General features: G+C 35.4%; 1 protein-coding gene across 1 annotated transcript in view; it reads left to right on the top strand.

Annotated features, from left to right (window-relative positions):
• Positions 1-24,884, top strand: part of DSCAM (DS cell adhesion molecule) — an 870,593-nt gene that overhangs the window by 751,706 nt on the left and 94,003 nt on the right. The window contains exon 21 of the mRNA XM_069074855.1: positions 21,436-21,589. Coding sequence (XP_068930956.1) covers positions 21,436-21,589 — 154 coding nt within the window. The remainder of the gene's footprint in view (positions 1-21,435; positions 21,590-24,884) is intronic.

The following is a 24,884-nucleotide window of genomic DNA, read 5'->3' as shown; positions in this document are numbered from 1 at the left end:
TCATGATATGTGATTGTTATGGAATACTATTGTAAGAATGTATAAAAAAAGAAATGTAAGACAAAATACTGTAAGAAATAATGAGCAGGGTGATCTCAGAAAAACCATGATCTCAAAAAAAAACATCTCAGAAAAACCAAAACTTACATGAGCTGATGCAAAGTGAAATTCATTTTGTACAAAATTACAGCAATGTTGTAAGAGGATCAGCTGTAAATGAGACAACTTGGAACAACATGATCCCCAGACAAAGAACAATGGTGTCTGAATACAGATTGAAGCATACTTCCCTTTACTTTATTTTTCTTAATTTTTGTCTGTTTTCTTTCATGACTAATATAGAAATGTTTTGCATGACTACACATGTATAACCTATATCAAAATGCTTGCCTTCTCAATGGGCAGGAGGAGGAAGGGAAGGAAGGGAGAGAATTTGGAACTCAACATTTTAAAAACAAATGTTAATTGTTTTTACATGTAATTGGGAGGTAATAAAATAATAAATTTTTAAAAGATAGAATTACCTATATTAGGGATAAACTAGAGGTCTTTTCATTAAGATCAGAAGTAACATAAGGATATCAATTGTCACCATTCTTATTCTATGTAATGTGAGAAATCCAAGATGCAGTGATGCAAATAAGAAAAATAGGAGGAATAAGCTTAGACAAATAGAAGACAGCATTGTTTTTTTGCAGATATGATGGTTTGCTTAAAGAACTCAAAAGAGGAAACCAAAAATCAGTTGAAACAATTAACTGCTTCAGTAAAATTGCAGGATATAAAGTAAACCCATATAAATCAGAATTTCTCACTATCACCAACAAAAATCCAGCAAAGATAGAAAGATAGATTCTATTCAAAATAACTGTAGAAAGTATAAAATACTAATTGGATGAATATTAATTATCATAGGTAGCATGAACCAATATAATGAAAATGAAAGTATTACAAAAATAAATTTACTTATTCAGTGTCATAACAATCAAACTAACAAAGTATTGCTTTATAGAGCTAGAAAATGACTAAATTCATCTGCTAGAATAAAAATCTAGAATCTAAAAAAAATAGTAGGAAAGGATGAGGCCTAACAGTACCAGATCTCAAATGAAATTACAAACAATAATCACCTAAACAATTTGGTACTGGCCAAGGAGTAGAAAGATTAATAAAATGAGGTATACAATATATAGAAGCAAACAAATATAAATAAATGAGTGTTTGATGAACCCCAAATCCCAGCTTACTTTATAGCTCTACTCAAATGGCAACCTCCTATAAAAGATTTACCTTTGACAAAAATTGGGGGGAAAGCTGTAACACAGTCTGAAGGAACTAGATATAGATAAAGTACACCTGTAAAGCTAAGCACAAGCAGCTCTCTGAAGGACTTCTGCTGTGAACAGCTTTAAGGTTCTGATCACTTAGTATAGTGAACTCTCTATTTAGCACTAAACTAAAGCAAATCATTCACAGAAACCAAACTACAGCATTCACAATGTTATAACATAAGAACTTATCACTAAAGCGGCCACATAGTTTTCACCAAAGTGGCCACATAGTTTTAAACAAAATATATCATTCAATAAGTCCTTACTCAATCATTCTTAAGGACCAAGCCTCCTCAAGGAACACAAAGTACAAAGGTCAAAGTTCTCCACCCCTATGTCATAGTAAATCATGATCTTCTCAGTCAGCATTAAGAACCCAAGAAGGGATCTTTTCATCTTGCCTTGAGGCTGGCTCTCAAATTCCATGGTTCCTCTTCCATGGTCCCAGCTTTTGCCTGAATTTTCCCAACTGTCACCTGGATTCAAAGGTAGGCAGCTCTCAGCTCCTTGTCCAGCACCCTGTCCAGCTCCTTGTCCAGTTCCTCATCCAGTTCCTATTCCATATTGAAGCTCACAGTGTACAGTCCACCTCAAGTCCTTTACAGTTTCTGTTTCTGGGAAGACAAAGCTTAACAGAGCCAAAACAACATTCATGCACATTGCTGGCACCATCATCAATTCACTATCTGCCTGTGAAATCAACACAGACCCACATACAAGGTCTGAGAACTTAACACAAACCATCAGTATAGTCCCAGGGTCTCTGAAACCCTCCTCCAGGACTTCTGTAAGCAGAAAACAAGAAAATCCTCTTTCAGGGCTTCCAGTAAGGTCCAAGGGCTCCTGTACAAAGTATCACACATACAAAAAAAAAAACAGAACAGACAGAGTGCCTGGCCACCACAAAATTCCCCTTCTCAATTTTGCTCTTTCCCAGGTTGGGCTTCTCCTTATATATGGTCATTTGCTCCTCCATGTTCTGCCCCTTCCTATTGCATCAGCAAGTTCCTTCGACTGTGGAGTTTACCAGTTCTGTTTCTTAACAAAGACTTGACATAATCATGGGAAAGACTCAAAGAAACTTGAACTGAAACAAGGTGCTAAATAATTAAATAGCTGAAGCAGGGTGTTAAGCACTTATTTGCTTGCCATTACAACACCTTATATCAAGACTCAACTGATTACATGATTCAGATATAAAGGGTGACATTATTAACATATTAGAGAAGCAAGAATAAAATTTTCAGATACAGGGATAGATGAAGAGTTCATGACCAAACAAGATATACAAAGTGTCATATGAGGTTAAAAATGGACAATTTTCCTTACATAAAATTAAAAAGCTTTTGCACAAACAAAACAAATTAAAAGACAATGAGGAAAATAGAAGGGAAGAATCTTTGAAATAAGTTTTTCTGATGAAAGTGTCATTTCTGATATGTAGGCAAAGAATTGAAATTTATAGAATAAGAGCCATTTTCCAATTGACAAACTGTCAAAAGATATGAACAGCTACTTTTCAGGGTAAGAAATCCAAAATATTAATAGCCATGTGAAATTTGACTCTAAATCATCCCCATTCAATTGGCTAAGTTGACAAAATTGGAAAATAATTAACACTAGAAGGGCTATGAGAAAACATGCACATTAACAAATTGTTGCTTGAATAGTGAGCTAATCACATTCTAGAAATCAGAACTATGCAAAAAAAGAGTCTGTACACCCTTAATACCCCTAGTACTTAAAAGAAGGAGGAATAAGACCCCTATGTACAAAACTATTTATCAGAGCTCTTTTTGCATTGGCAAAGAATTAGAAGCATGAATTGGGAATGACTAAACAAGTTATGATGAATAAATGTAAAGGAATATTATTGTGCTATAAGAAGTGATAAAGGGTGTGGTTCCAGAGAAACCTGAGAAGATCTGTTATGAACTAACGTAGAGTGAAATGATAACCAGGAGAACAATTTATAAAGTGGCAATGTTATTTAAACACAAATTAATTTACCTTTACGATGCACCAAGAATTTGATCAACAGATCAGATGCTAGGTGGCACAGTAGAGTACTGAACCTAGAATCAGGAATACTTGAGTTCATATACAACCTCAGACACTTTCTAGCTTTGTGACCTGGGCAAGTCATTTAACTTCTCTGTGTGCTTCAGTTTCCTCATCTGTAAAATGGGAATAATAATAGAAACTAACTCCCAGGAGAGCATGAAACAAGATATTATTTGTAAATTACTTTGCACTCCTTAAGTGCTATATAAATGCCAGCTATTAACTATTATTAGTAATTCAATGATCAGAGGACTCAGGATGAAACATGTTACCCACTCCCCAAAGAGGCGATATACTCAGAATGCAGATTTTTTTTTCTTCATTATGGCAAGAGGAGAATTCGTTTTATGTGACTACAAAAGCTTATGACTAGGGTTTTGTTTTTCCTTTTCTTTCTCAGTGTGGGGGAGGAGAAAAGGTGAAAAGGGAAAAGGTATATTCTACTTAATTGAAAAAAAATGTAATTAAAGAATTCCAATGACAGACAAAAAAATTTTTCAAAGGAAAGGAGAAAGACCTTCAAATATAAAAGAAAGGAAATTCAAATAATATAATATTATTCTGCACCCACCAAAAATTGCAGGAGGAAATGAAATATTATATTCCAAAGAGTGAAAAAGTTCAAGATACAACCCCAAATGACCAGTCCTACAAACCTGAACCTAAGCGTTAATGAAAAAAGATCCATATTCACTAAAAAGAGGCTTTTGAATTATCCCTATAGGGAAAAAATATATCTGAACAAATTGATTTGCAAATACCCCAGGCTAATTGATACGAGTGTTACTTCCCATGATATACATCACAACCCATCTGTGGCTGCCTAAGACTGTACAACTCTTGTTCATGTTTGTCCTCAATCTAGACACAGAGGGTTCACCCAAAGTGCTGGGAACCTTCCTCAAAACTGTTTCACATTTTGTGGATATGAATGGAGCAAATGATATCCCTCTTTTCTACAGTTATGAGCTTCTTTGATGGCATCTTTTGAACTTTCTTTCTTTATAATTCTTTACAATGCTTTGCTACCTAGATGAGGCAACCAGGTGGTATAGTGGATACAGCCCTGAGTAAAGCCTGAATCCAAATCCACCCTTAGACACTTACTAGCTATATGAGCCTATGCAAGTCACTTAACCTCTGTTTGCCTCAGTTTCTACATCTGTAAAATGGGGATAATAATATCATTATCTCATAGGGTTGTGAGGACCAAATGAGATAACTTTTGTAGGGTACTTGGCACAGTCCCTGAAACATAGTAGGTATTGTATAAAAACTTATTTTCTTCCCTTTCTCTTCCCCATCCTACTTATATCCATCACATACCTCTCTATTCACATTTGGTTTATCTTAAACTTTTAAAAAGTCAACATTTTTTTCAATATGAGAAATTACATATAATAAAATTCTAATATAACTATAAGATGAATATTAACCTTGCCTTCTATTATCAGTATTATAACTTCATAGATACAAAGTGAAATTCCATCTTTTCTAAGGTTTTTTTAAACAGAGTATCTTAAAATAGAACAGTAATGATCAAAGAAAAGGAAGTGAATTAGACAAGTACATGATATTTCTGATGTACTGTTTCTTCTTATCTGTACAACCTTTTTTTCCCAAATTCAAAAAAAATTTCTTTAAGGTACTTTTGAAAGGAACATTTTCAAGTGATTCTAGTCAGTGCTCTAGTTGACATATTAAATTTTTAAAATTTGTACTGGAACATAGAGATACTGATCAGTAATTTGTGCCATGGTATCATGCTATAATAGACATACATATCACCTTTATTGGCATATTTATTGCTTAATAGATCTACTTACTTTTTCATTTATTTAGAAATTTGAAAAACTTAAGATTATAATATGTCTGAGTTATTTTGTAAATAAGTGGCACTTGGAATTTGTACCTGATGCTTCTGTGCAAAACAATGCATGATAGAAAATGTCACTCATTGTTTTGTTTGGTACACATGGTAGTCAATAGTCAATAATCCTGTAATGCTGTATTTGGAAAGGAATTAGTTCTCATTGTTGGTTTCTATCATTTTACTTATTTTAGCTCAAAAGGCAAATGTTATAGAATTATGTTATTGCTTAATTATGTGGATTAAAGCAAACACCAGAGGGCAGTGCTAGTTTTCTGAATTTTTGTTCTTATTCATAAAGCCAAAGTTTTTTCTTACTTAATAACTATTGAGCATTTTTGTATGGATGTAGATTATAGAAAGAATAATCCATGAAACAGTTTGTCATATAATTTGATTTTGTTTATGATATTTCCACTAATAATAATCTTGCTGGTACCAAGCTATTTTCACCAATGAGTTATCTCGGCTTATCTTCAATCCTTAGGTTACTTTAATTTTTATGTGTGTCAGTGTGCGTGTATGAGAGAGACAGAGAGAGAGAGAGACAGAGAGAGAGTCCATTGCCCCCAAAATGCCATTAGAAAAAGATTTTATAAAGAAATTAAAAAATTAAAAAGTAGCAGAAACCTAAGCCTAAAAATACTTTTTTTCCATGATATCTATACTTCTGTCATGCCCGCCCCACATCCCACTTATACATGGGGGTTTTTTGCAGTAGGATCACTGGCAAAATGTTGTATTCCAAAGTTTTCATGTTCTTCTCCAGACTTTTCCTACTGGTACTTGAAAAATTCTTTCAGATCTTCAAGAATATTAATGTAGTCCTGGTGTTTTAAGGCTCTGCTTAGCTCAATTATTTCACCTACAAAGGTATTATCAATCAAGACAGTTCGTCATATAGATCCCAATACAGGGAATATGTTTTAAGCATATAGTTTATTTTGTTCCTATCAAAATCACTGGAAGTTTGAAAGCTCATTTCCCTGTTAGAGAATGTGACCTTCTTCCTGACTAACTTCATCTTTCAGAAAGTCACAATAAAGCATCAGAGCCTTTTCAGTATTGTTCTCCAAAATTTCCATCATGAAGTTAGAAGCTAGCATTCTCTGGTGGTTCATCATCCAAAGTCATTGGGATACTATTGTATATATCAAATGTAACAGGGATCATCTCACCAGCTAATATATGGACTAATTTAACTCTTGCCCATGCATTCCATTCAAAATTTTCAGACATTTATTTACATATCTATTTTTTATGTTTCATTGCTGATTATCTTTTTAAAATTTATTAAATTATTTATTTTTAGTTATCATAATTCACTTCCCTAAGTTTTAAATTTTCTCCCCATTCCTTCCTCCTCCCTCCCCAAGATTGTTTGAATATGAAATGGGCTCTACACATATATTCCTATTAAACACATTTTCACATTAGTCATGTTGCATAGAAGAATTACAATGAATGGGAAAAACCATGAGAAAGAAAAAAAAAACAAAAAAGAAAATAGCTGCTTTATTTTGTATTCTTACTCCATATTTCTTTCTCTGGATGTCGCTGGCATTTTCCATCATGTGTCCTTTGGAATTGTTTTAGGTCCTTGCATTGCTGAGAAGGGTTAAGTCTAGCAAATTAGTCCTCGCACACTGTTAACAGTTACTATGTACAATGTTCTCCTGGTTCTGCTCCCCTTTCCAGGTTTTTCTGAAGTCTGCCTGTTCATCATTTTTTATAGCACAATAGTATTCCATTGCATTCATATACCACAATTTGTTCAGCCATTCCCCAATTGATGGGCATCCCCTTGATTTCCAATTCTTTGCTGTCACAAAAAGAGCTGCTATAAATATTTTTTGTACATATGGGTCCTTTTCCCACTTGTATCATCTCTTAAGGATACAGCCCTAGAAGTGGTATTGCTGACAGAAATGGTATGCACCTTTCTATTGCCCTTTGGGCATAGTTCCAAATTGCTTTCCAGACTGCTTGGATCAGTTCACAGCTCCACTAACAATGAATTAGTGTTCCAGCTTTCCCACATTTTCTCCATCATTTATTTTCCTGTTTTGCTATGTTAGCCAATCTGATAGGCATTCTGTGGTACCTCAGAGTTGTTTTGATTTACATCTCTCTATTCAAAAAAGCAGTTTTTTTTTTCATATTACTGCAGATTGCTTTAATTTCCTCCTCTGAAAATTGCCTGCTCATATCCTTTGATCATTTATCAATTGGGGAATGACTTGAATTCTTGTAAATTTGAATCAGTTCTCTATATATTTTAGAAATGAGACCTTTATCAAAGACACAATTTTCAGACATTTATGAATGAGAATTTTGTTTCTGCTATTTCTTCTCTTTAACCTCATCCTTCAAGAATTCTGTAAAGGCTTTGTCTTACTTGTTAATGGAGAAAGGTCCCACATATACATATTCATGAGCTAGGTAAATCTGAGGGGCCAGAAGAAGTGCATGTCACAGCAGCAGTGGAATTAAAGGCAGGGCCCTAGGCTTTTTAGAGCAGTAGCAGTAGTTACAACAACAAGCAGAGGCAAGGATGGTGGTCTTTCTAGAGGACAAGGGTAAATTCAATTCCTTGTTCTTTAAGGACTTCTTTAAAAGACCAAAACATACAAAAAACAAACTGAAGGCAATTCTTACTATCACAAATAAATACTATGAGTTAAAAGAATTTCAATATAAAATACTAAAAGAAGGAAATAACTCTGAAATGGGCACCAGAAAAAAAAATCCCAGATAAAAGAATGTACTTTTACAACTAATTCAGGAATATATGGGAAAATAAAAGAGTTGAAATATGAATTACAAGTGAAGTTAGTCCTTTTGTTTAGTGCAAAAAAATGGACATCACTGAAGTAGTCAGTATTATAAAAAATGGATCAAACAGAAGTCAGTGATTCAAGGAGACAAAAATATTAGAACAAAACCAAAATACTAACAAATTAAAAGATGAACAATCAGCTATTAAAAATAATTGCCTAGGACAAAGAGAAAAAATTTGGTAACTTTTGGTCTCAGTAAAAATTAAGACCAAAAGAACCATCCAGAATTATTAGAGAAGAGTGAAAATAGAAAAAAATGAAACTATCAGAAATGTCATAAGCCCCAAAACAGATTTTTTTTCAGGCATTTTTCAAATATTTTCAATACTTCATTGAAACAGATTGTTTCTTTACTTCTGACTAAGCATGACTGGCAAATGGTCTTTTTCAGTGAGAGTCCTCTGAGATAAGGATCTACCAGTCTCAAATTGCTCCTCAGGGTGTCCATCTAACTCACCAATCGGCAACATTAGATATTGGGTATTATTTTAAAATGACCAATGGCATTCTTTAGGTCCATTTTGTAGTAGAGAGAGGACTTGCACAAATAACTCCACAACTAAGTTGTTATCAGTGTTCAATGAGGAGCAAAATGACATCTCTATGTTGGGGTCAAGGTATAGTGTGCCTGACTGGTTTGATTAGACTGACATGAACCTTGAAGGCTCTATCACGCAGTGGGCACAAATAGTCTATATGAACATTTGGAGTGGAGGTGTCTAAATGTGAGCATCTAACATTTCTTTTGTGTTACTGCAGTTCTGTTTTGGTGATAGAACAGAAGCAGGCCTGCCATGCTGGGTGGTCTTATGTCAGTATCCCCCATGTTTCAATATCAATTCAAAAGTTCTTCAGAGAGACCTTGAAAGTATTCTCATATCACTTCTTTTGACCTCTATGTGAGCATTTGCTTTGTCTGAGTTCTCCATAAAATTGTCATTTAGGCAAATGTATGCTTGATATTCAAACAACATGGACAGCTTATCAGAGTTACACTCTCTCAATAGAATTTGAATGCTTGGCAGTTCAGCATGGGAAAGGACCTCAGTGTTCAGTACCTCATCTTGCCAGGTGATCTTCAGAATCTTCCTAAGAGAATTCAAAGAGAAGTAATTCATTTTTCTGGTATGGTACTAGTTTTACTGTCCAGATTTCAGCTAGTAGACTGTCTGAGGTTCACAGACATACAATAATAAGATCAACACCTTATGTAGACCTTCAGTTTAGTAGGCAGCCTAATGCCTCCTCTCCCACACTTTCCTTTGGAGCCTCCTAAACTCTGAGCTGGCTCTGGCAGTGTGTGTGTGTGTGTGTGTGTGTGTGTGTGTGTGTGTGCACGTGCGTGCGTGAACCTCATCATCTATGTGTACATCCTTGAAAAGTGTACTGCCAAGGAAAGTGAATGTAACCACAGCATTTAAAGTATCTCCATTTGCTGTAATGGCTGCTAAAGAAGCTGTTTTCTTGGTGTTAATTGTCAGGCCAAAATTAGTAAAAGCAACAGAGAATCTATCCATACTCTTATATCTCATTCTCAGAGATTTCATTGAGTGCATAATCATCTGCAAACAACAATTTGTGCACCAACTCTCCCTCCACTTTAATCTTGCCTTGTAGCCTTTTCAGGTTAAATAATTTACCAGTGGTGTGGTAGCTGATCTTGATGCTCTTTTGCTTCTTATTGAAGGTGTCCAACATCACTAAAAGCATCATACTAAAAAAGCATGGGAGTAAGCATATAGCCTTGCTCCACTACATTGGTGACTGCAAAGCATGAGAGCATCGTCCATTATACTGAACCCATACAAGCATGCCATCATGAAACTGATGTGCAAAACTGATTAATTTTTCCAGGCAACCTATATTTTTCCATTCAGGCCTCATTTCTTCTTGTGGAATTTCTCCTGGTATTGTTAGGCAGCAAATACTATATCACTCATTCCTCAGCCCCTTCTAAAATTACACTGACTCTCAGGCAGATGGCCATCTTCCAGGTAAAGGATCAGACTATGAAGGAGAATTCTGATAAGAATCTTGAGAGCCATAACTAAGAGAGAGACAGCCCACTGCCTGTGATTTTCACAGGACAATCTATTTCCTTTTCCTTTATAGAGATAGAAAGTGGAGAAATCCTTGAATTCCTGGGGTATCACCTCCTTTTGCCATATAATCCATATTTAAGCTACCTCTTATATGAGCAGTGGATGCTCTGCTTTGTCTATCTCAGCTGGAATAGAATTCCCTGTCTTGTCAAGCTCAGCTGGAATAGAATCAGCACCAGACTCTTTGCCATATGAGGAGCCTAATGGCATTCAAAACTTCTTCTTCAGTTAGGAGTTCAGTGAGAGAAGGATTGAGTTTAATCTGAGGTACATGGTCAATGACTTTAGCATTGGTTGATGACATTCTATTGAGCATACTATGTTCAATCCATCTCTTCAGTATCAAGTTCTTATCACTAATCAATGTGAGTCCACCAGTGCTGAATAGTTGAAATGTAGTGTAGGTCTATGGCCCATTAATAGTTTTCAAGGCATCGTAAGATCTCTTTGAATTGTTACTATCAACATAAAATTGAATTTCGTCTGCCATCCTTCTGAGCCAAGAATCTTCTGAGCTTCACTTGAACTTTACTTTTGGTGGAGTTAAATGCTACTTTCTTAGAGATAAATGAACTGTCCTGCTGGTTGACCCTATAGAGTTCTCATTTTTTATTTAGCTGTTTCTGAATTTCCCCATTATTTTCATCAAACCAATCCTGATGTTTGCAAGCCTCACTCTCCTTACAGAGTAACCTGAATCCCATGGCAAGACAAAAGTCAAAATAACTAGTAATGATGTGGGATGCAGTGGATGACCTTGGCATCTTCAATATCTAACCAAGCTCTAAGTACCTGCTTCTGATGCAAACATGGCCCCTTGAAACAAATTTTTCACATTAAACCATTCTGCTGTGGCAAGTCTTCACATGCTTGGGGTGTTAGCTTCCTATGCTAATTCACCAATGGGTCTGAGGTCCATCAGTTACTCTCCACCTGGTTTAGCCCATCTGCTGAAATAGTTATCCATAGTGTGGTCACTGTGCATGCTACAGCTTCTTGGAGCAACAGGTGAGAGTTGGATGCCTGGTGAACACCAATAGCAGAAAGAAGCCCTGAAAAGGGCTCAGCAGCCCTCACACCAGAGGGGTTAGTCTTCCCCAAACACCCATACACCCCATCTCAACAACTAGTTATGGAGTAACTTTACATCACTCTGCTAACTTGAATGTCCCATGAACACCAAGATTTTTCAGCAAAACTTTACCACCTTATTAAAGGTGGCAGTTGTGTGATTTGTCCTTCATTCTCGAAGAGGATTATGACATCAGGGAGAAGCTAACATGGCTTGCAATTGACACCAATTTGAATGAGGGGAGACTGTGCAAAGTCACCACTCTCACTTTCTCTTCTGGAGCCATCTGTGCCCACTGGCCAGATATCAATTAGAACAACTGGCAATGGCCAAAAAAAAAATTAAAATTAAAAAAAATAAAGATGGCAGTACCTTTAACAAAATCAGACATCATCACATTGTTTGTTTGTTTTTTTCAGAATTCTTCTGGGCTAAAGATGTTGCTAAGTAGTAAGTCCCTTCAACTTCTCTCTTAGCCAAGAAATATACTGGTTTTGAGGATCTGCAGTCTGTTCTCCTTCAGAGACTCCAAAATATAAGTCATTAGGAAAGCCTAAATGTCAGCAGGCAAGGTATAAAACCAATACCATCATTGCTGGTGAAATTGCACAGGTATGCTAGAAAAACCACATGCTGGGCCAGCTAAGATTTTTCTTCTAGTTTCAATGTCTCTAATATGATGATCAGTGTGTAATTGACATATGCAGAAAGTAGTTCTCCTTGAAACTAACCTTAATAGGTATGAGGTATTGTTCTAGAGTTTTTTAAGTTAACATCTCTTTGAGCAGGATTTTTTCAAAGTCTGCCTTGATTTCAATCCTAAAAGAAAATCCACACAAGAAACTTCTCTAATGTTACTTTTGCAACCATGTAAACCTTCCGATTCTTAATTGGATATGCCCTTACATGGAATGATCAATCACCACCAATGTTTGGCTTGTGCTCTTGCTATCTCCTTCCAGAGACAGGAAGACCATGGGAGAGTTCCAAAGGTTTGCTAGTACTTATGTTCTCCAACAGGCAGAAGGGTGGCACAGTGAATAGAGCTCTAAACCTGGAGTTAGGAAGACTCAACTTCCTAAATCCAAATCTGGCCTCAGACACTAGTTGTGGGACCCTGGCCAAATCATTTAACTCTGTTTGATTCAGCTTCCTCATCTGTAAAATGAGATGGAGAAGAAAATGGTACATTGCTCCTGCATTTCTGGCAAGAAAACCCCGAATGGGATCATTAAGAGTTGGGCATGCTTGAGAAACTATTAAAAAGCAATGTCCTCCAAATACGAAGAACTAATTAGTCTTACTTTTCTTTGTATACAGTGAGTATGTATCATAATTTTTGGTGCTATCTGCAACCTTCTTGGGACAGCAAATTTCATTTCTTCATCGCTCTGTAGTCCATTTTCGGCCCATATGTCTGTCATTTTTTTTTTTTTATATTTCCACGGCAATGGAACAATGTAAACTGGGTCCTACCAACTGCTTGCTGCTACTCTGTGTGATCAAAGAGGATCATTACTTTGTTGTACAGCTCCAGCTACTGTTATTGTTCCAACAGTAAAATACCTTCACAGGACTGGCACTTGAATCATTCTTATTATTTTGGTTGGGCCTGTCCATGAGGAATTAATATTTTTCCTGTTGTTTAGCTCTTACTTTATTTGTGTGACAAGTGTTTTGTTATTGTGTTCATATAATTCCTGGGTTTGTCTTGGCAGTTAGACTCCCAAGTATTTTGTATTGTCTACAGTTACTTGAAATAAAATTTCTCTTTCTATCTCTTGCTGTTGATCATATATAAAATACATATATATGTATATACATATATATTTATATAAATAATGATTTATGTGGGTTTATTTTTCTATACTGCAACTTTGATACAGTTGTTAATATTTCAAGTTGTTATTTAGTTGAATCTCTAGGATTCCTTAAGTAAAACATCATATCTGCAAAGAGTGATAGTTTTGTTTCCTTGTTGTCTATTCTAATTTCTGTGATTTCTTTTTTCTTATTGATAAAGCTAACATTTCTATCATAATATTGAATAACAGTAGTCATAATGGACATCCTCGTGCCATCCCCAGATAATGCATGCTGATGATTTTAGATAGATGCTAAACATTTTAAGAAAATCTCCATTTATTCCTATATTTTCTAGTATTTTTAATTAGAATGGGTGTTGTGTTTTGTCAAAAGCTTTGTCTGCAGATATTGAGATAAACATATGATTTGTGTTGGTTTTGTTATTGATTTGGTCAATTATGCTGATAGTTTTCCTAATATTGAACCAGCCCTGCATTCCTGGTATAAATCCTACTTGTTCATAATGTATCATCCTATTGATATATTCCTGTAATCTCCTTACTAGTATTTTGTTTAAAAATGTTTGCATCAATGTTCACTAGAGAAATTGGTTTATGGTTTTCTTTTTTCTGTTTTGACCCTGCCTGGTTTAAGAATCAAAACAAAATTTGTGTCATAAAATGAATTTGGTAGGGTTCTTTCTTTGCCTATTTTCCCAAATAGTTTATGTAGTATTAGAATTAATTTTCTTAAATTTTTAGTAGAATTCACTTGTGAATCCATCTTTGTGCTTCTTTCACCAAACTATTGACTCTTTTTTCATGATTTTCTTGCATAACTTTCATTTCTTTTACCAATTTTTCTTTATCTCTCCTATTTGATGACTTGTTCAATTTCTTTTATTAATATGGGGTTATTTAAGTATTGCATTTCCTCTTCTATTAATCTGGGCAATATATATTTTTGTAAATATTAATCCATTTCACTTATGTTGTCAGATTTATTGGCATATTCTAAGCCCTCTGATCATAATGAAGAAACTCCTAACTCCTGTGTAATTTTGGCTTTGACTCATTGATATTTGAACTGTTTCTTTCTGGCTGCTTATAGTATTTTCTCCTTGACCTGAGAGTTCTGAAATTTGGCTATAATACTTCTGGGAATTTTCATTTTGGGATTTCTTCCACGAGATGATCAGTTTATCATTATAATCTCCGGTTCTAAGATATTAGGTTAATTTTCTTTGATAATTTCTTGAGAGGCCTCTTAAGAGACTATCCAAACTCTTTTTTGATCATTACTTTCAGGTAGTACTATAATTTTTAAATTATCTTTCCTTGATCTGTTTTCCATGTCAGTTGTTTTTCCAATGAGGTGTTTTACATTTTCTTCTATTTTTTTCAGTCTTTTGATAATGTTTGATTGATCCTTGATGTCTCATAGGTTCATTAGCTTCCACTTGCCCAATTATAATTTTTAAGGAATTATTTTTCTTCAGATACCTTTTGTATCTCCTTTTTCATTTGGCCAGTTCTATTTTAAGGAATTGTTTTCTTCAATTTTTATGCTTCTTTTACCAAGCTATTGACTCCTTTTACCAAGCTATTGACTCCTTTTTCATGATTTGCTTACATAACTCTCATTTGTTTTCCCAATTTTTCTTCTACCTCTCTTATTTGATTTCTAAAATCCTTTTGGAGCTCTTCCAGGAGAACTTTTTTGGGCTTGAAACCAAATTATATTTCTATTTGAGGTTTTGCATGTAGGCATTTTGCCATTGTTGTCCTCTTCTGAGTGTGTGTGTATTAATCTTTCCTGTGGCCATAGTAGCTTTCTATGATCAGGGCTTTGTTGTTGTTTTTGCTCATTTTCCACCCTATTCCATAACTTTTAAAGTTGAACTCTGCTCCTGGGGCATTGGGTTGTCTGCCTCAAGCTTCTTTCATAGGAGGTGGGGGTAGAGCAGGAAGGCCCTATTCACTGGATTATTGCAGCAACTTGCCTGTTGCACTGAGGCTCTGGGTCTGGAAACTCACCTGTTACATTAGGGCTGGAGACCTCATAGCTGGTCTGCTGTGCCACTGACTGACTGAGCTGGGTTGCTGATTTGTTCTGATGGTAGCAGTCTTCACACTGGCTTGCCTAGACACCACCTGTGCTGAGCTGCACTCCACTTTTACCCAAGTGAAATAGACCTGTTATCCAGTCCTTCTAAGTTATCTTAGGCTGAAAAAAGGTTTTATCCCATCCTTTTGCAGATTCTGTTGCTTCATTTAGAGTTTTGATTTAAAGTTGTTTCTAGGGAAGCTAGGGAGAGTTCAGGCAACTTGCCACCATGGCTCCACATGAGTTGAATATGATAGAATGATATCTAAAAACAAAAAAAGGGTGAGAAAGAGGAATGCCCTTGGATAAGAGGAAAGGGAGAAGTAGAATGAGGTCAATTATCTCACATAAAAGAGGCATAAAAGAGCTTTTAAAATTGAAAGGAAGATGGGGGGGAGGGTGGGAAAATGATACAACCTTACCCTCATCGGAATTGGCTTAAAGAACTAAAAACATTCATACTCAATTGGATCTAGATATCTACCTTGCTATACAGAAATGTAGGAGGAGAAGGGAATAAAAGAAGAGGGGACTGATAAAAGGAAGGGCAGATTGGGGGAGGTAAAAGTCAGAAGCAAAGCACTTTTGAAGATGAACAGGGTGAAAGGAAAGAAATAGTAGAATACACAGGGGGAAATAGGATAGAAAGAAATAAAATTAATAATCTTAACTGTGAAAACATTTTTATAATGTTTCTCTGATAAAGATCTCATTTCTCAAATATATAGAGGACTGAATCAAATTTATAAAAATAAAATCCATTCCCAATTGATAAATGGTCAAAATATATGAACAAGAAATTTTCACAAAAAGTAATTAAAGCTATCTATAGTTATATGAAAAAATGTTCTAAATCAATATTGATTAGAAAAATGCAGATTAAAACAATTCCAAGGTGCCACCTCAGACCTATCAAATTGATTAATATGGCAGAAAAAGACAATGACAAATGTTGGAGGGGATATTTGGAAATTAATAATATTGGTAGAGTTGCGAACTGATTCAATCATTCTGGATAGCGATTTTGAACTATGCCCAAAAGACTGTGAAACCATGCATGCCCTTTGACACAGCAATACCATTGCTAGGTCTGTATCTCAAAGAAATAAAAAAGGAAAAAGGAATTTTACGTATAAAAATGTTTATAGCAGCACTTTTCTGGTGTCAAAGAAATGGAAATTATAAATTTGGGAATGGCTGAACAAGTGGGGTATATGATTGTGATGCAATAATATTGTGCTGTAAGAAATGGTGAGCAGGATGGTCTCAAAGAAAAACCTAAAAATACTGACATGAAGTGATGCAAAGAGAAATGAATGGAAATAGGGGAGCATTGTGAACAGTGATAGCAATATCATAGGATGATCAGTTGTGAATGACTTAGCTATCCTTGAAAATACAATAATCTAAGACAATTCTGAAGAACTTATGATGAAAACGTCATATCCATCCACAGAAAAAGAATTGCTGAAGTCTGAGTGCAGATTGAAACATTCTTTTTTTTTACCTTATTTTCTTGGTTTGGGGTTTTTTTTTTGTTTGTTTTAATTTGGTTTTTGTTTTTGGCTTTTTTTGGTCTGTGTATTCTTTCACAATAGGACTGATCTAGAAACTTGTTTTATATGACTACATATGCACAACATATCAAATTGCTTGCCTTCTCACTGAAGAAGGAGACAAAGGGGAGGGAGACAATTTAGAATTAAAAAAAATTTAAGTATATTAAATTGTTTTTACATGTAATTGAGGGAAAATACTAATTTTTTTTAAATGTCCACATAGGTTAATACTAGTATATCTTTGGGTAGTTAATTGATCCAATCTTTGAAGATTTTTATATGTATCTTTTAGTTATTTAGCAAAGAGGTTTCTTGATTTTAAGATAATTTTGCATTATTATTCCTCTGCTTCTGTACCTCTTCAGTCATGTAATCTAAAGAGCTACATTATTAATGACTGAGTAAAATAAGCACAGTATATATTAAATTTTTCATAAAAACACAAAATTTTTTAGATCTTAAATATTTTTTTGGATGCAGCCAAGTCAAGATACTTGTATCTTTCCTGAGTGGTGACATATTACTAAAATGCTACTCAAACACTTTATAGAGGTGCTATACAACTGGCATTTGTCCATTCAGTTTTTTAACTCTTCCCTTTTCTTTATTTTTCAATACTAATTTCTCAGATTAAAATTCTAATCCTTTCTTCTTCCATTTGTTAATTTGCTTGGTTATTATTTGTGTGTGTCCTGCATGGTTAAGATTTATAGGCTGTTACCCTGAAGTGCATTCTGAGCATCAATGCTCTTCAGAACATATTATTGCATTTCCTCCTTTTTCTACTGGGTATGGAAGAATTTTGAATTATTCAAATATCTTTCATATTTGAAGGACTTTCTCCCGATATATTATAGAAATTGAATAGTTAAATTATGATATGTGTTGGTATTTTCAGCCTTGTGTTTTTTTCTGTGAATTCTTTCAACTGGCATATCATTTTCTATGTTCAGAAGTTCTGCACAGTTCTCTTCTATTATTTCCTTTCTTATAGTCTTAAGCTTTTATTTGTCCTATCATGTTCTTCTAGAAAGACCTAGGTCTCTCTGGATCCTTAGGTTGTCTCTATGAATCCTGTCTTATAGATCCATATATTTTCCTTGCATAGTGAGTATGCTTTCTATTAATATTCTTGTTTTTGGCTTCTCCTTTTCTAGACTGTTTTATATCTCTCTGTATTTATATTACCAATCTATTGTTCTTTCTTTTATTTCTTTGGTGAGGTTTGCTATTGCAGACTCCTCTTTTTCTATTCTACTCATTATTTTTGCCATGTAGGACATAAATTCTACTTTCACGATTCTCATTTTTCTTTTTTATTACTCAGGAACCATGCGTTGAATCTTCCTTTTCTCTTTAAATTTTACAGGGTTCTCTGTCTCATCAAATATTCAATTATTTTCCTTTGTTTTATAGTTTCTATGCATAGATGCTTGAACTCATTTACCAAATTTGGAGGTCATATTCCCTTCTAATGTTACTATTTTCCTCCAAACCTGAGGGAAGAGCACAGCATCCAGGTAGGGCTAGTTTTGACCATCCAAAAGTCAGTTGAGGCAGACACCTAGGCTGGTGGACTGTGAATTTCCCATAGTGAGAGGAAGGCTAAGACACTTTGAGATCTAGGTCCAAGAAAACCACATTTGGGAGGGACTCAGAAGTGAGCAATAAAGAGAATAACATGTGGGAGGTGCAGATGAGAAAAGACCGAAAGTACCAAAAATTCCAGGAAGAAAAACTTCCAAAGCCCTCAAATATAAGCAGATAATCTCTTTAATCTGATAATTCTTGAATCTGGCTACAATATTCCTTGGAGTTTTCAATTTAGGATCTCTTTTATGAGGTTATTGGTGGATTCTTTTGATAACTATTCTACCCTCTGATTCTAGAACCTCAGGGCAGTTTTCCTTGATGATTTCTTGAAAGATGCTATCCAGGCCCCTTTTTTCATCATGGTTCTCAGGCACACTGATAATTCTTAAATTATTTCTCCTTGATCTATTTTCCAGGTCAGTTGTTATTCCAATGAGGTATTTTACACATTCTTCTATTTTTTATTCTTTTTATTTTGCTTGAGTGATTTTTGATGTCTCACAGATTCATTATCTTCTGGTTGCCCATTTCTAATTTTTAACTTCAGTTAGTTTTTGTACCTCCTCTTCCATTTGTCCAATTGTAATTTTTAATGATTTGTTTTTTAGTGTACTTTTTTCCCATTTTGTCAATTGTATTTTTAAATTTTTCTTCCACCCCTCTTATTTGACTCTTAAAATTCTTCTTGAGTTCTTCCAACAAGGCTTTTTGGGCTTGAGACCAGTTTATATTCCCCTTAGAAGTTTTAGATATGGTTATATTGACCATGTTGTCCTCTCCTGAATTTGTGTTTTGATCTTCCCTGTAACCAAGACATTTCTCTATGGTCATTTTTAAAATCCTTCTTGCTCATGTTGTTTGCCCTTTTTTTGGCTTTTAAATTTGATGTCTGTTTTTGGGGCCCAGGCGACCCTGTCCCAGACTTCTTGTGCTATGGACTAGGAGCCTGGTTACTGTTTTTCTGTGCTGGAACTTCAGGTACTTGCAGTTGGATGTTATAGTGACATGGTATATTACCTGGTGCTGAGCTAGAGGTGGTATGTGCCTGGTGTTGGTGCTTGCCTGCTCCTCCATCCTGGGGCTCAGGATCTCCTGCTTGTCTGCTGAGTGGGGCTGCTGCTGGCTTGCTGGGATGCCTCCTGTCCTGTACTGATACCTTTCAGCCACAACAAGAGGGAGATTTCCCAGTAATCCCCCTGACCTCCTGAGCTAGTGCTAAAAGACTGTCATATCCCATCTTTCTGCTGGTTCCATTATTACAAGATTATTCTCAGGGCAATATTCTCTTGGTTTTTCAAGGTCAACAAGGGCAGATGAGAGTTTATTTTTCTAATCATTTTGAATTTAGCTCAACATTGGCTACTCTTGAAGATATTAGAAATTGGATTTTCTCCTAAATGTAAAATTTTGCTGGATGTGTTCTCATTTCTAATATAAAATTTCTTTTAACATACACTTTTATTTATTGTTTTTATGTCTTATTTTTTTCTCTCCCTTTTTGAAATTGTCACTTGGTGGAGCCAAGATGTTGAGCTAAATTCAATTTTAAACTCAAGCTATAAAAGACAAAAAATAAACGAACGCAAAATACCAAAAAATCAAAATTTGGCAAATTAAAATTAATATTCCTATAATTTAAATTTATTCAGCAACAATTGAGTAAATACTGCCTAAGAGAAGAAAAATGATTAAAAAAATAAACTTCTAATGCAGAAAACAATGAATCAAAGTTTAAAAAGCATATCCTTGACATAGTACCCAGTTGACAGGTGTTGCTGTGTGGTGATATTGGCTGAGCATGTACTTTTTTCTTCCCTTCCCAACAAGAAAAGGGGAGGAGATGATTCTTTCCAGACCATGACTTTGTTCTCCCATTAGGGTAACAGTTCTTTTATTCCTCTTCTAGTCCCCTCCCTCTCCTCTTTGCCTAGCACCTGGATTTTACTTTCAGTCCCTGTGGGTTGTGAAGCCACACCAGAATGCAATTAAGTTCATTTTCTGGCTTAGGGACAAATGGCTCCAGTTCTACCTGGATCACTTTTTCTGCTAGATTAGTAAGTTATAAAGTAATACCAGAAAAAGAAAGTGCAACTTTCCTCAGATATTAAAGAGGTACTTGTAACCATCAGCTTTATGATCACTATCCTCCCTATCCTGCCCACCCCCTGCTGTTCATTACCCTCTCAGCTGCTGTTCATTACCCTCTCAGCCACTCTTTCCCTAAGTACCCATCATTATCACCCCCTCAGCTGCCAGCTCCTTATTTCTCTCACAGTGCCTATTAAGCAGGCACTTAATAAATGCTTGTTGACTTGATTTGTCAGGCCTCTCCAGCTATCCTCAGACTGATTACAGGCAGATTGAGTCACTGAAGTTTTGAGATTCAAAAGTTCCTTCTGTTATAAGAATGCCATCTCCCTTCCCCGTGATTATAACTCCAGTCCCTTCCAGGGTGTGAAGACCACATTTAAGAGGATTCTAAATCATGATTTCAAGTCTTTTACCCTTCCCATAGAAAAAGTCTAAATACTGAAGTTATACTTATTAAGTTTTGATCCATTATTTCTGGGTCTGGTCTGTAATATTTTGCCCCAAATTTGATATCCTGAGAAGTTTGGAGAATGTCTCTTCTCCGGCATCTGGTGGGGGTAAAAGGTACAAGACTGCAAAGGCACATTGGGAAGATGAGAGGAAGGTCATCAAGGGTTTTGAGGGCCAAACAGGATTTTATGTTTGATGCTGGAGGTAATAGGGAGCCAGTCAACTGGATTTTATTGAGTAGGGGGTTGATATGCTCAAACCACCAACACTGAAACCTTTTCATGGTGACACTGAAAATCCTACATATGTTATTATGTATCTAATTTATCCCCCAAGGCCATAGGGTTTAGAGCCAGAAGGGACCTTAGATATCATCTGAAGCTTAGAGGCTTAGAAACTTGTCCAAAGTCGGTAGCAAAACCAACATTCAGATCAAGTCCATTTATTCAAAACTCATGCTCTTTCCACTCATCAGACTAAATCGTTCCCCTGCATAATCTAAGTTTGCCTTTTGCCTCTAAATGTGGAAATATTTATGTCTCTTATTACAGGTTAACAGTGAATTTGAAGCATCTCCTGATGCATTTTCCTACAGAATTCCTAACCTGAATCGGAATCAACAATACAGTGTCTGGGTGGTGGCTGTGACTTCAGCAGGGAGAGGCAACAGCAGTGAAATCATCACTGTAGAGCCATTAGCTAAAGGTATACCTTTCTTTGGGTATTAAATCAGAAATATACTAAATATAAGTTATTTGGTTGTCTTAAAAGTTGGATGCACCATTCCAAAAGGTTAGAGTTTTCCAGGGTAAAGAGCAATGAACTTGGAATCTGAAGTCATGGATCATAGGATCCTAGATTTAGAGCTGGAAAGAGACCTTGGAGGCCATTAAATCTAAACCTCTCATTTTACAGATGAGGAAACTGAGGTTAAGAGAGGTTAAATGACAAGCACAGGATCACAATCTAGTAAATGTGAGTTAGGCTTCAAATCTAGGTCTTTCTGAGCTCGCAGTTCAGCACTCTATTGACCTATGATACCAAGCAGTTCTGATTCTGACGTTTACTGGTTGTATGACATTAATCAAGTCACTTACCTTCATTTAGGATCATAGGATGTTAGAACCAGAAAAGTTCTTAGAAACCAGCAATCAATGAATGAATCAACAAGCATTTATTAAGTCCTTCCTTTTTGCCAGGCACTCTACTAAGTGCCAGGGACATACAGAACAAAGGTTTCCTGCCTTCAAGGGATTTAAATTAGAATGAAGCAGACAATGTATGCACAAATAAGAATATGCAGAATGTGTGCAATAGTAATAAAAGTGTAATCATCCAGTATCATCAAGCAGGGCAAAATTTGACAGATTTTTCCACACCTTTTAGAAAGGGGTAGAATCAAAATCATCCTGGACCATGTCTTCTTCTCACCACAGGGTTTGACTTTGAGCACTATCTCTCTTTCATCATTACATCCCAACTCCCTTTCAAATATCATCATCTTTTCTAGCATCCAGGAAGTGGAGATTGCATAATAGCTCTGGATTAAAGCAACCCAGCCTATTGTAGATAGATAAATGAGCTCCTAGTATTAACTCAGGGTGCATTTTTGCCAATCCAAATAACTAATTTTCTTTGCAAAAGGAGAGTGCTTAAAATACAGATCAATCTTAATAAAATTCATAAAAGCTCTGAAACTACATATTTTTTGAGCCTGTCCCCATCAGAGAAGTTTACACTTTATCCTACATGTAATAGTGAACCCCTGGAGTTTATTGAATAGTGGTAGTTAGGTCATATAAAGATGGAACACTGGACTTAGAATCAGGGAGACCTGAGTTCAAACCTGCCTTAGATGATGGCTGTGTGACCCTGGGCAAACCACTTAAACTCTTTGATCCTCTGTTTTTTCATCATTCAAAATGGGATAACAATAGCACCCATCTCTCATGGTTATGAGGATCAATAGAGATAATAACATACAAAGCACTTTGTAAACCTTAAATTGCTGCACTAAATACTAGCTATTATTATTGTTATTGTATATCTAAAAATAAAAATCTCTGACCTGTTTAATTGTTTTTTTCCAAATAGTCACTAATTTTCCTCATCTACACATTCTATATACAAAGATTTTGTAACTTTAGTTATATATTCTGCTAGTCATCAACACTCTCCCTTATTCATCTTTAATCTCTCCCTCCTTACAGATTTCTTTTTATCTGGTTACACACATTCTTAGATCTCCATTATCCTTAAAACAATCTTTCATTGACTAAAATACTTCATCCAGTTGCTATTTCTCTGTTTCCCATTCTCTTCCCCTACCCTTTACCTTCACTCACTTTCTTCTTTCTGAAGCAAACTTTGCCAATTTGTATTATTGTCTTAAGTAAATAATTTATATGTTTAAAAAACGGTGTTTTTAGGGGCATCAGTTTTCATCCCCATTTGTTATTAATAGGGATTAAAAGTCAACCTGCCAGACTCCAGGTGTGTCATAGTCATAGCAGTCCTTTTATTTTGTAAAGTACTAGAATATAGGAGAGGTGCCCATCAATTGATAAATGGTTGAACAAATCATGGTATATCCATGCAATGGAATACCATTGTACTGTATGAAATGATGAAATGTATGGTTTCAGTGAAACCTGTGAAGACATATGAATTGATACAGACTGTAGTGAAGAGAACCAAGAAAACAATGATATAATTTTTTATGATAACATTGAAAAAATAAGTTAAAAAATTAAGAACATTGATCAATGCAATGACCAATCATAAGGACTAATAATGAATTATGCTGCCCATCTCCTGAAGGAAGGAGATTATCTCAAAGTGCAGAATTAAACATACATTTTTGGACATAACCTACATGCAGAATTGTTTTCCTTGTTTGCTACAAGGATTTATTTCTCTTCTCAATAGGAGGGAGATGGGCAGGATTTGGTCATTGGGAGAATGCCAAAAAGGGAAAGGAAAGAAAGAGATGATCTCTAAAATATTTCAAAGAAAATACACAAAAGAGAAGAGACTGAAGTCTTGAAGAAAGCACAAACAGGATAAGTTGTAAAGTAGAATGCTGAATTTAATCATTCTATTTTTTAAATAGGCTATACCTCATAGAGATTTACAGCTTCATAAACAATTGCCTCTTTATCTTTTTCACAGTATTTTTAATGTTCATTTACAAGACAGTATTTAGATAGACAGCAGATACCTGAATGCCCTACTTAGCTCATTCTCCAAACTCTTTCCCACTTTTCCCATGGCAACCAAAATAGTAGTTGCAAATTTCCATTAAAGGATAATAGAATGTATTGTACCATAAGAAATGAGGAGCAGATGGACTTCATATTTAGTTGGAGACGCTTATACGAACTGATGCTGAATGAAAAGAGTAGAACAAGGAGAAATTGTACACAATTACAGACACAACATATGTGTGATGACCAACTTTGATAGACTGGACTCTTCTCAGCAATGCAGGGCTATAAGTCAACTCCAAAAGACTCATGATGGAGAGAGATGTCTACATTCAGAGAAAGAACTAGAAAGAACAGAGTTTGAATGCAGATTGAAGCAAATTACCTGCTCTCTTTCTTTTTTCTTGTTTGGTCTTGTTTCCTCTTTCCCACTGTTCATTCCATCTGATAAAATCCTTCTTTATAACCTGACCAATGTCTAATGTGAAAGTATCTGCAGATCTTATTCCTGATTGTATGCTGCCATGGGGAGGGGAAATTTGGGGAGGGGAAGAAAATTTGAAACTCAAAGAACTGTGGAACTGAATCTTGTAAACTAAAAATAAATGAACAAATTAATAAAGACCCAAAAATTTTTTTAAAAAGTATAACAGAATGGTTCCATATAGGACTGACCCAGGGAACCTATTTATTCTGTGGGGAAGCCAGAGGAACTCTGGGTGTGCAAGTTAATTTCTTCTTCTGGAAGTCTAAACTTCTCCCTAAGAAATTAATTTCCAGGTCTCATGATCAAT

This window comes from Petaurus breviceps, unplaced genomic scaffold (genome assembly GCF_028583685.1).
Source record: "Petaurus breviceps papuanus isolate PSGF00001 unplaced genomic scaffold, PetGlider_PUasm1.0 90897, whole genome shotgun sequence".
Classification (NCBI taxonomy): Eukaryota; Metazoa; Chordata; class Mammalia; order Diprotodontia; family Petauridae; genus Petaurus; species Petaurus breviceps.
The sequence above is the reverse complement of the archived record's forward strand: the minus strand, read 5'-3'. Positions and strand labels throughout refer to the sequence as shown.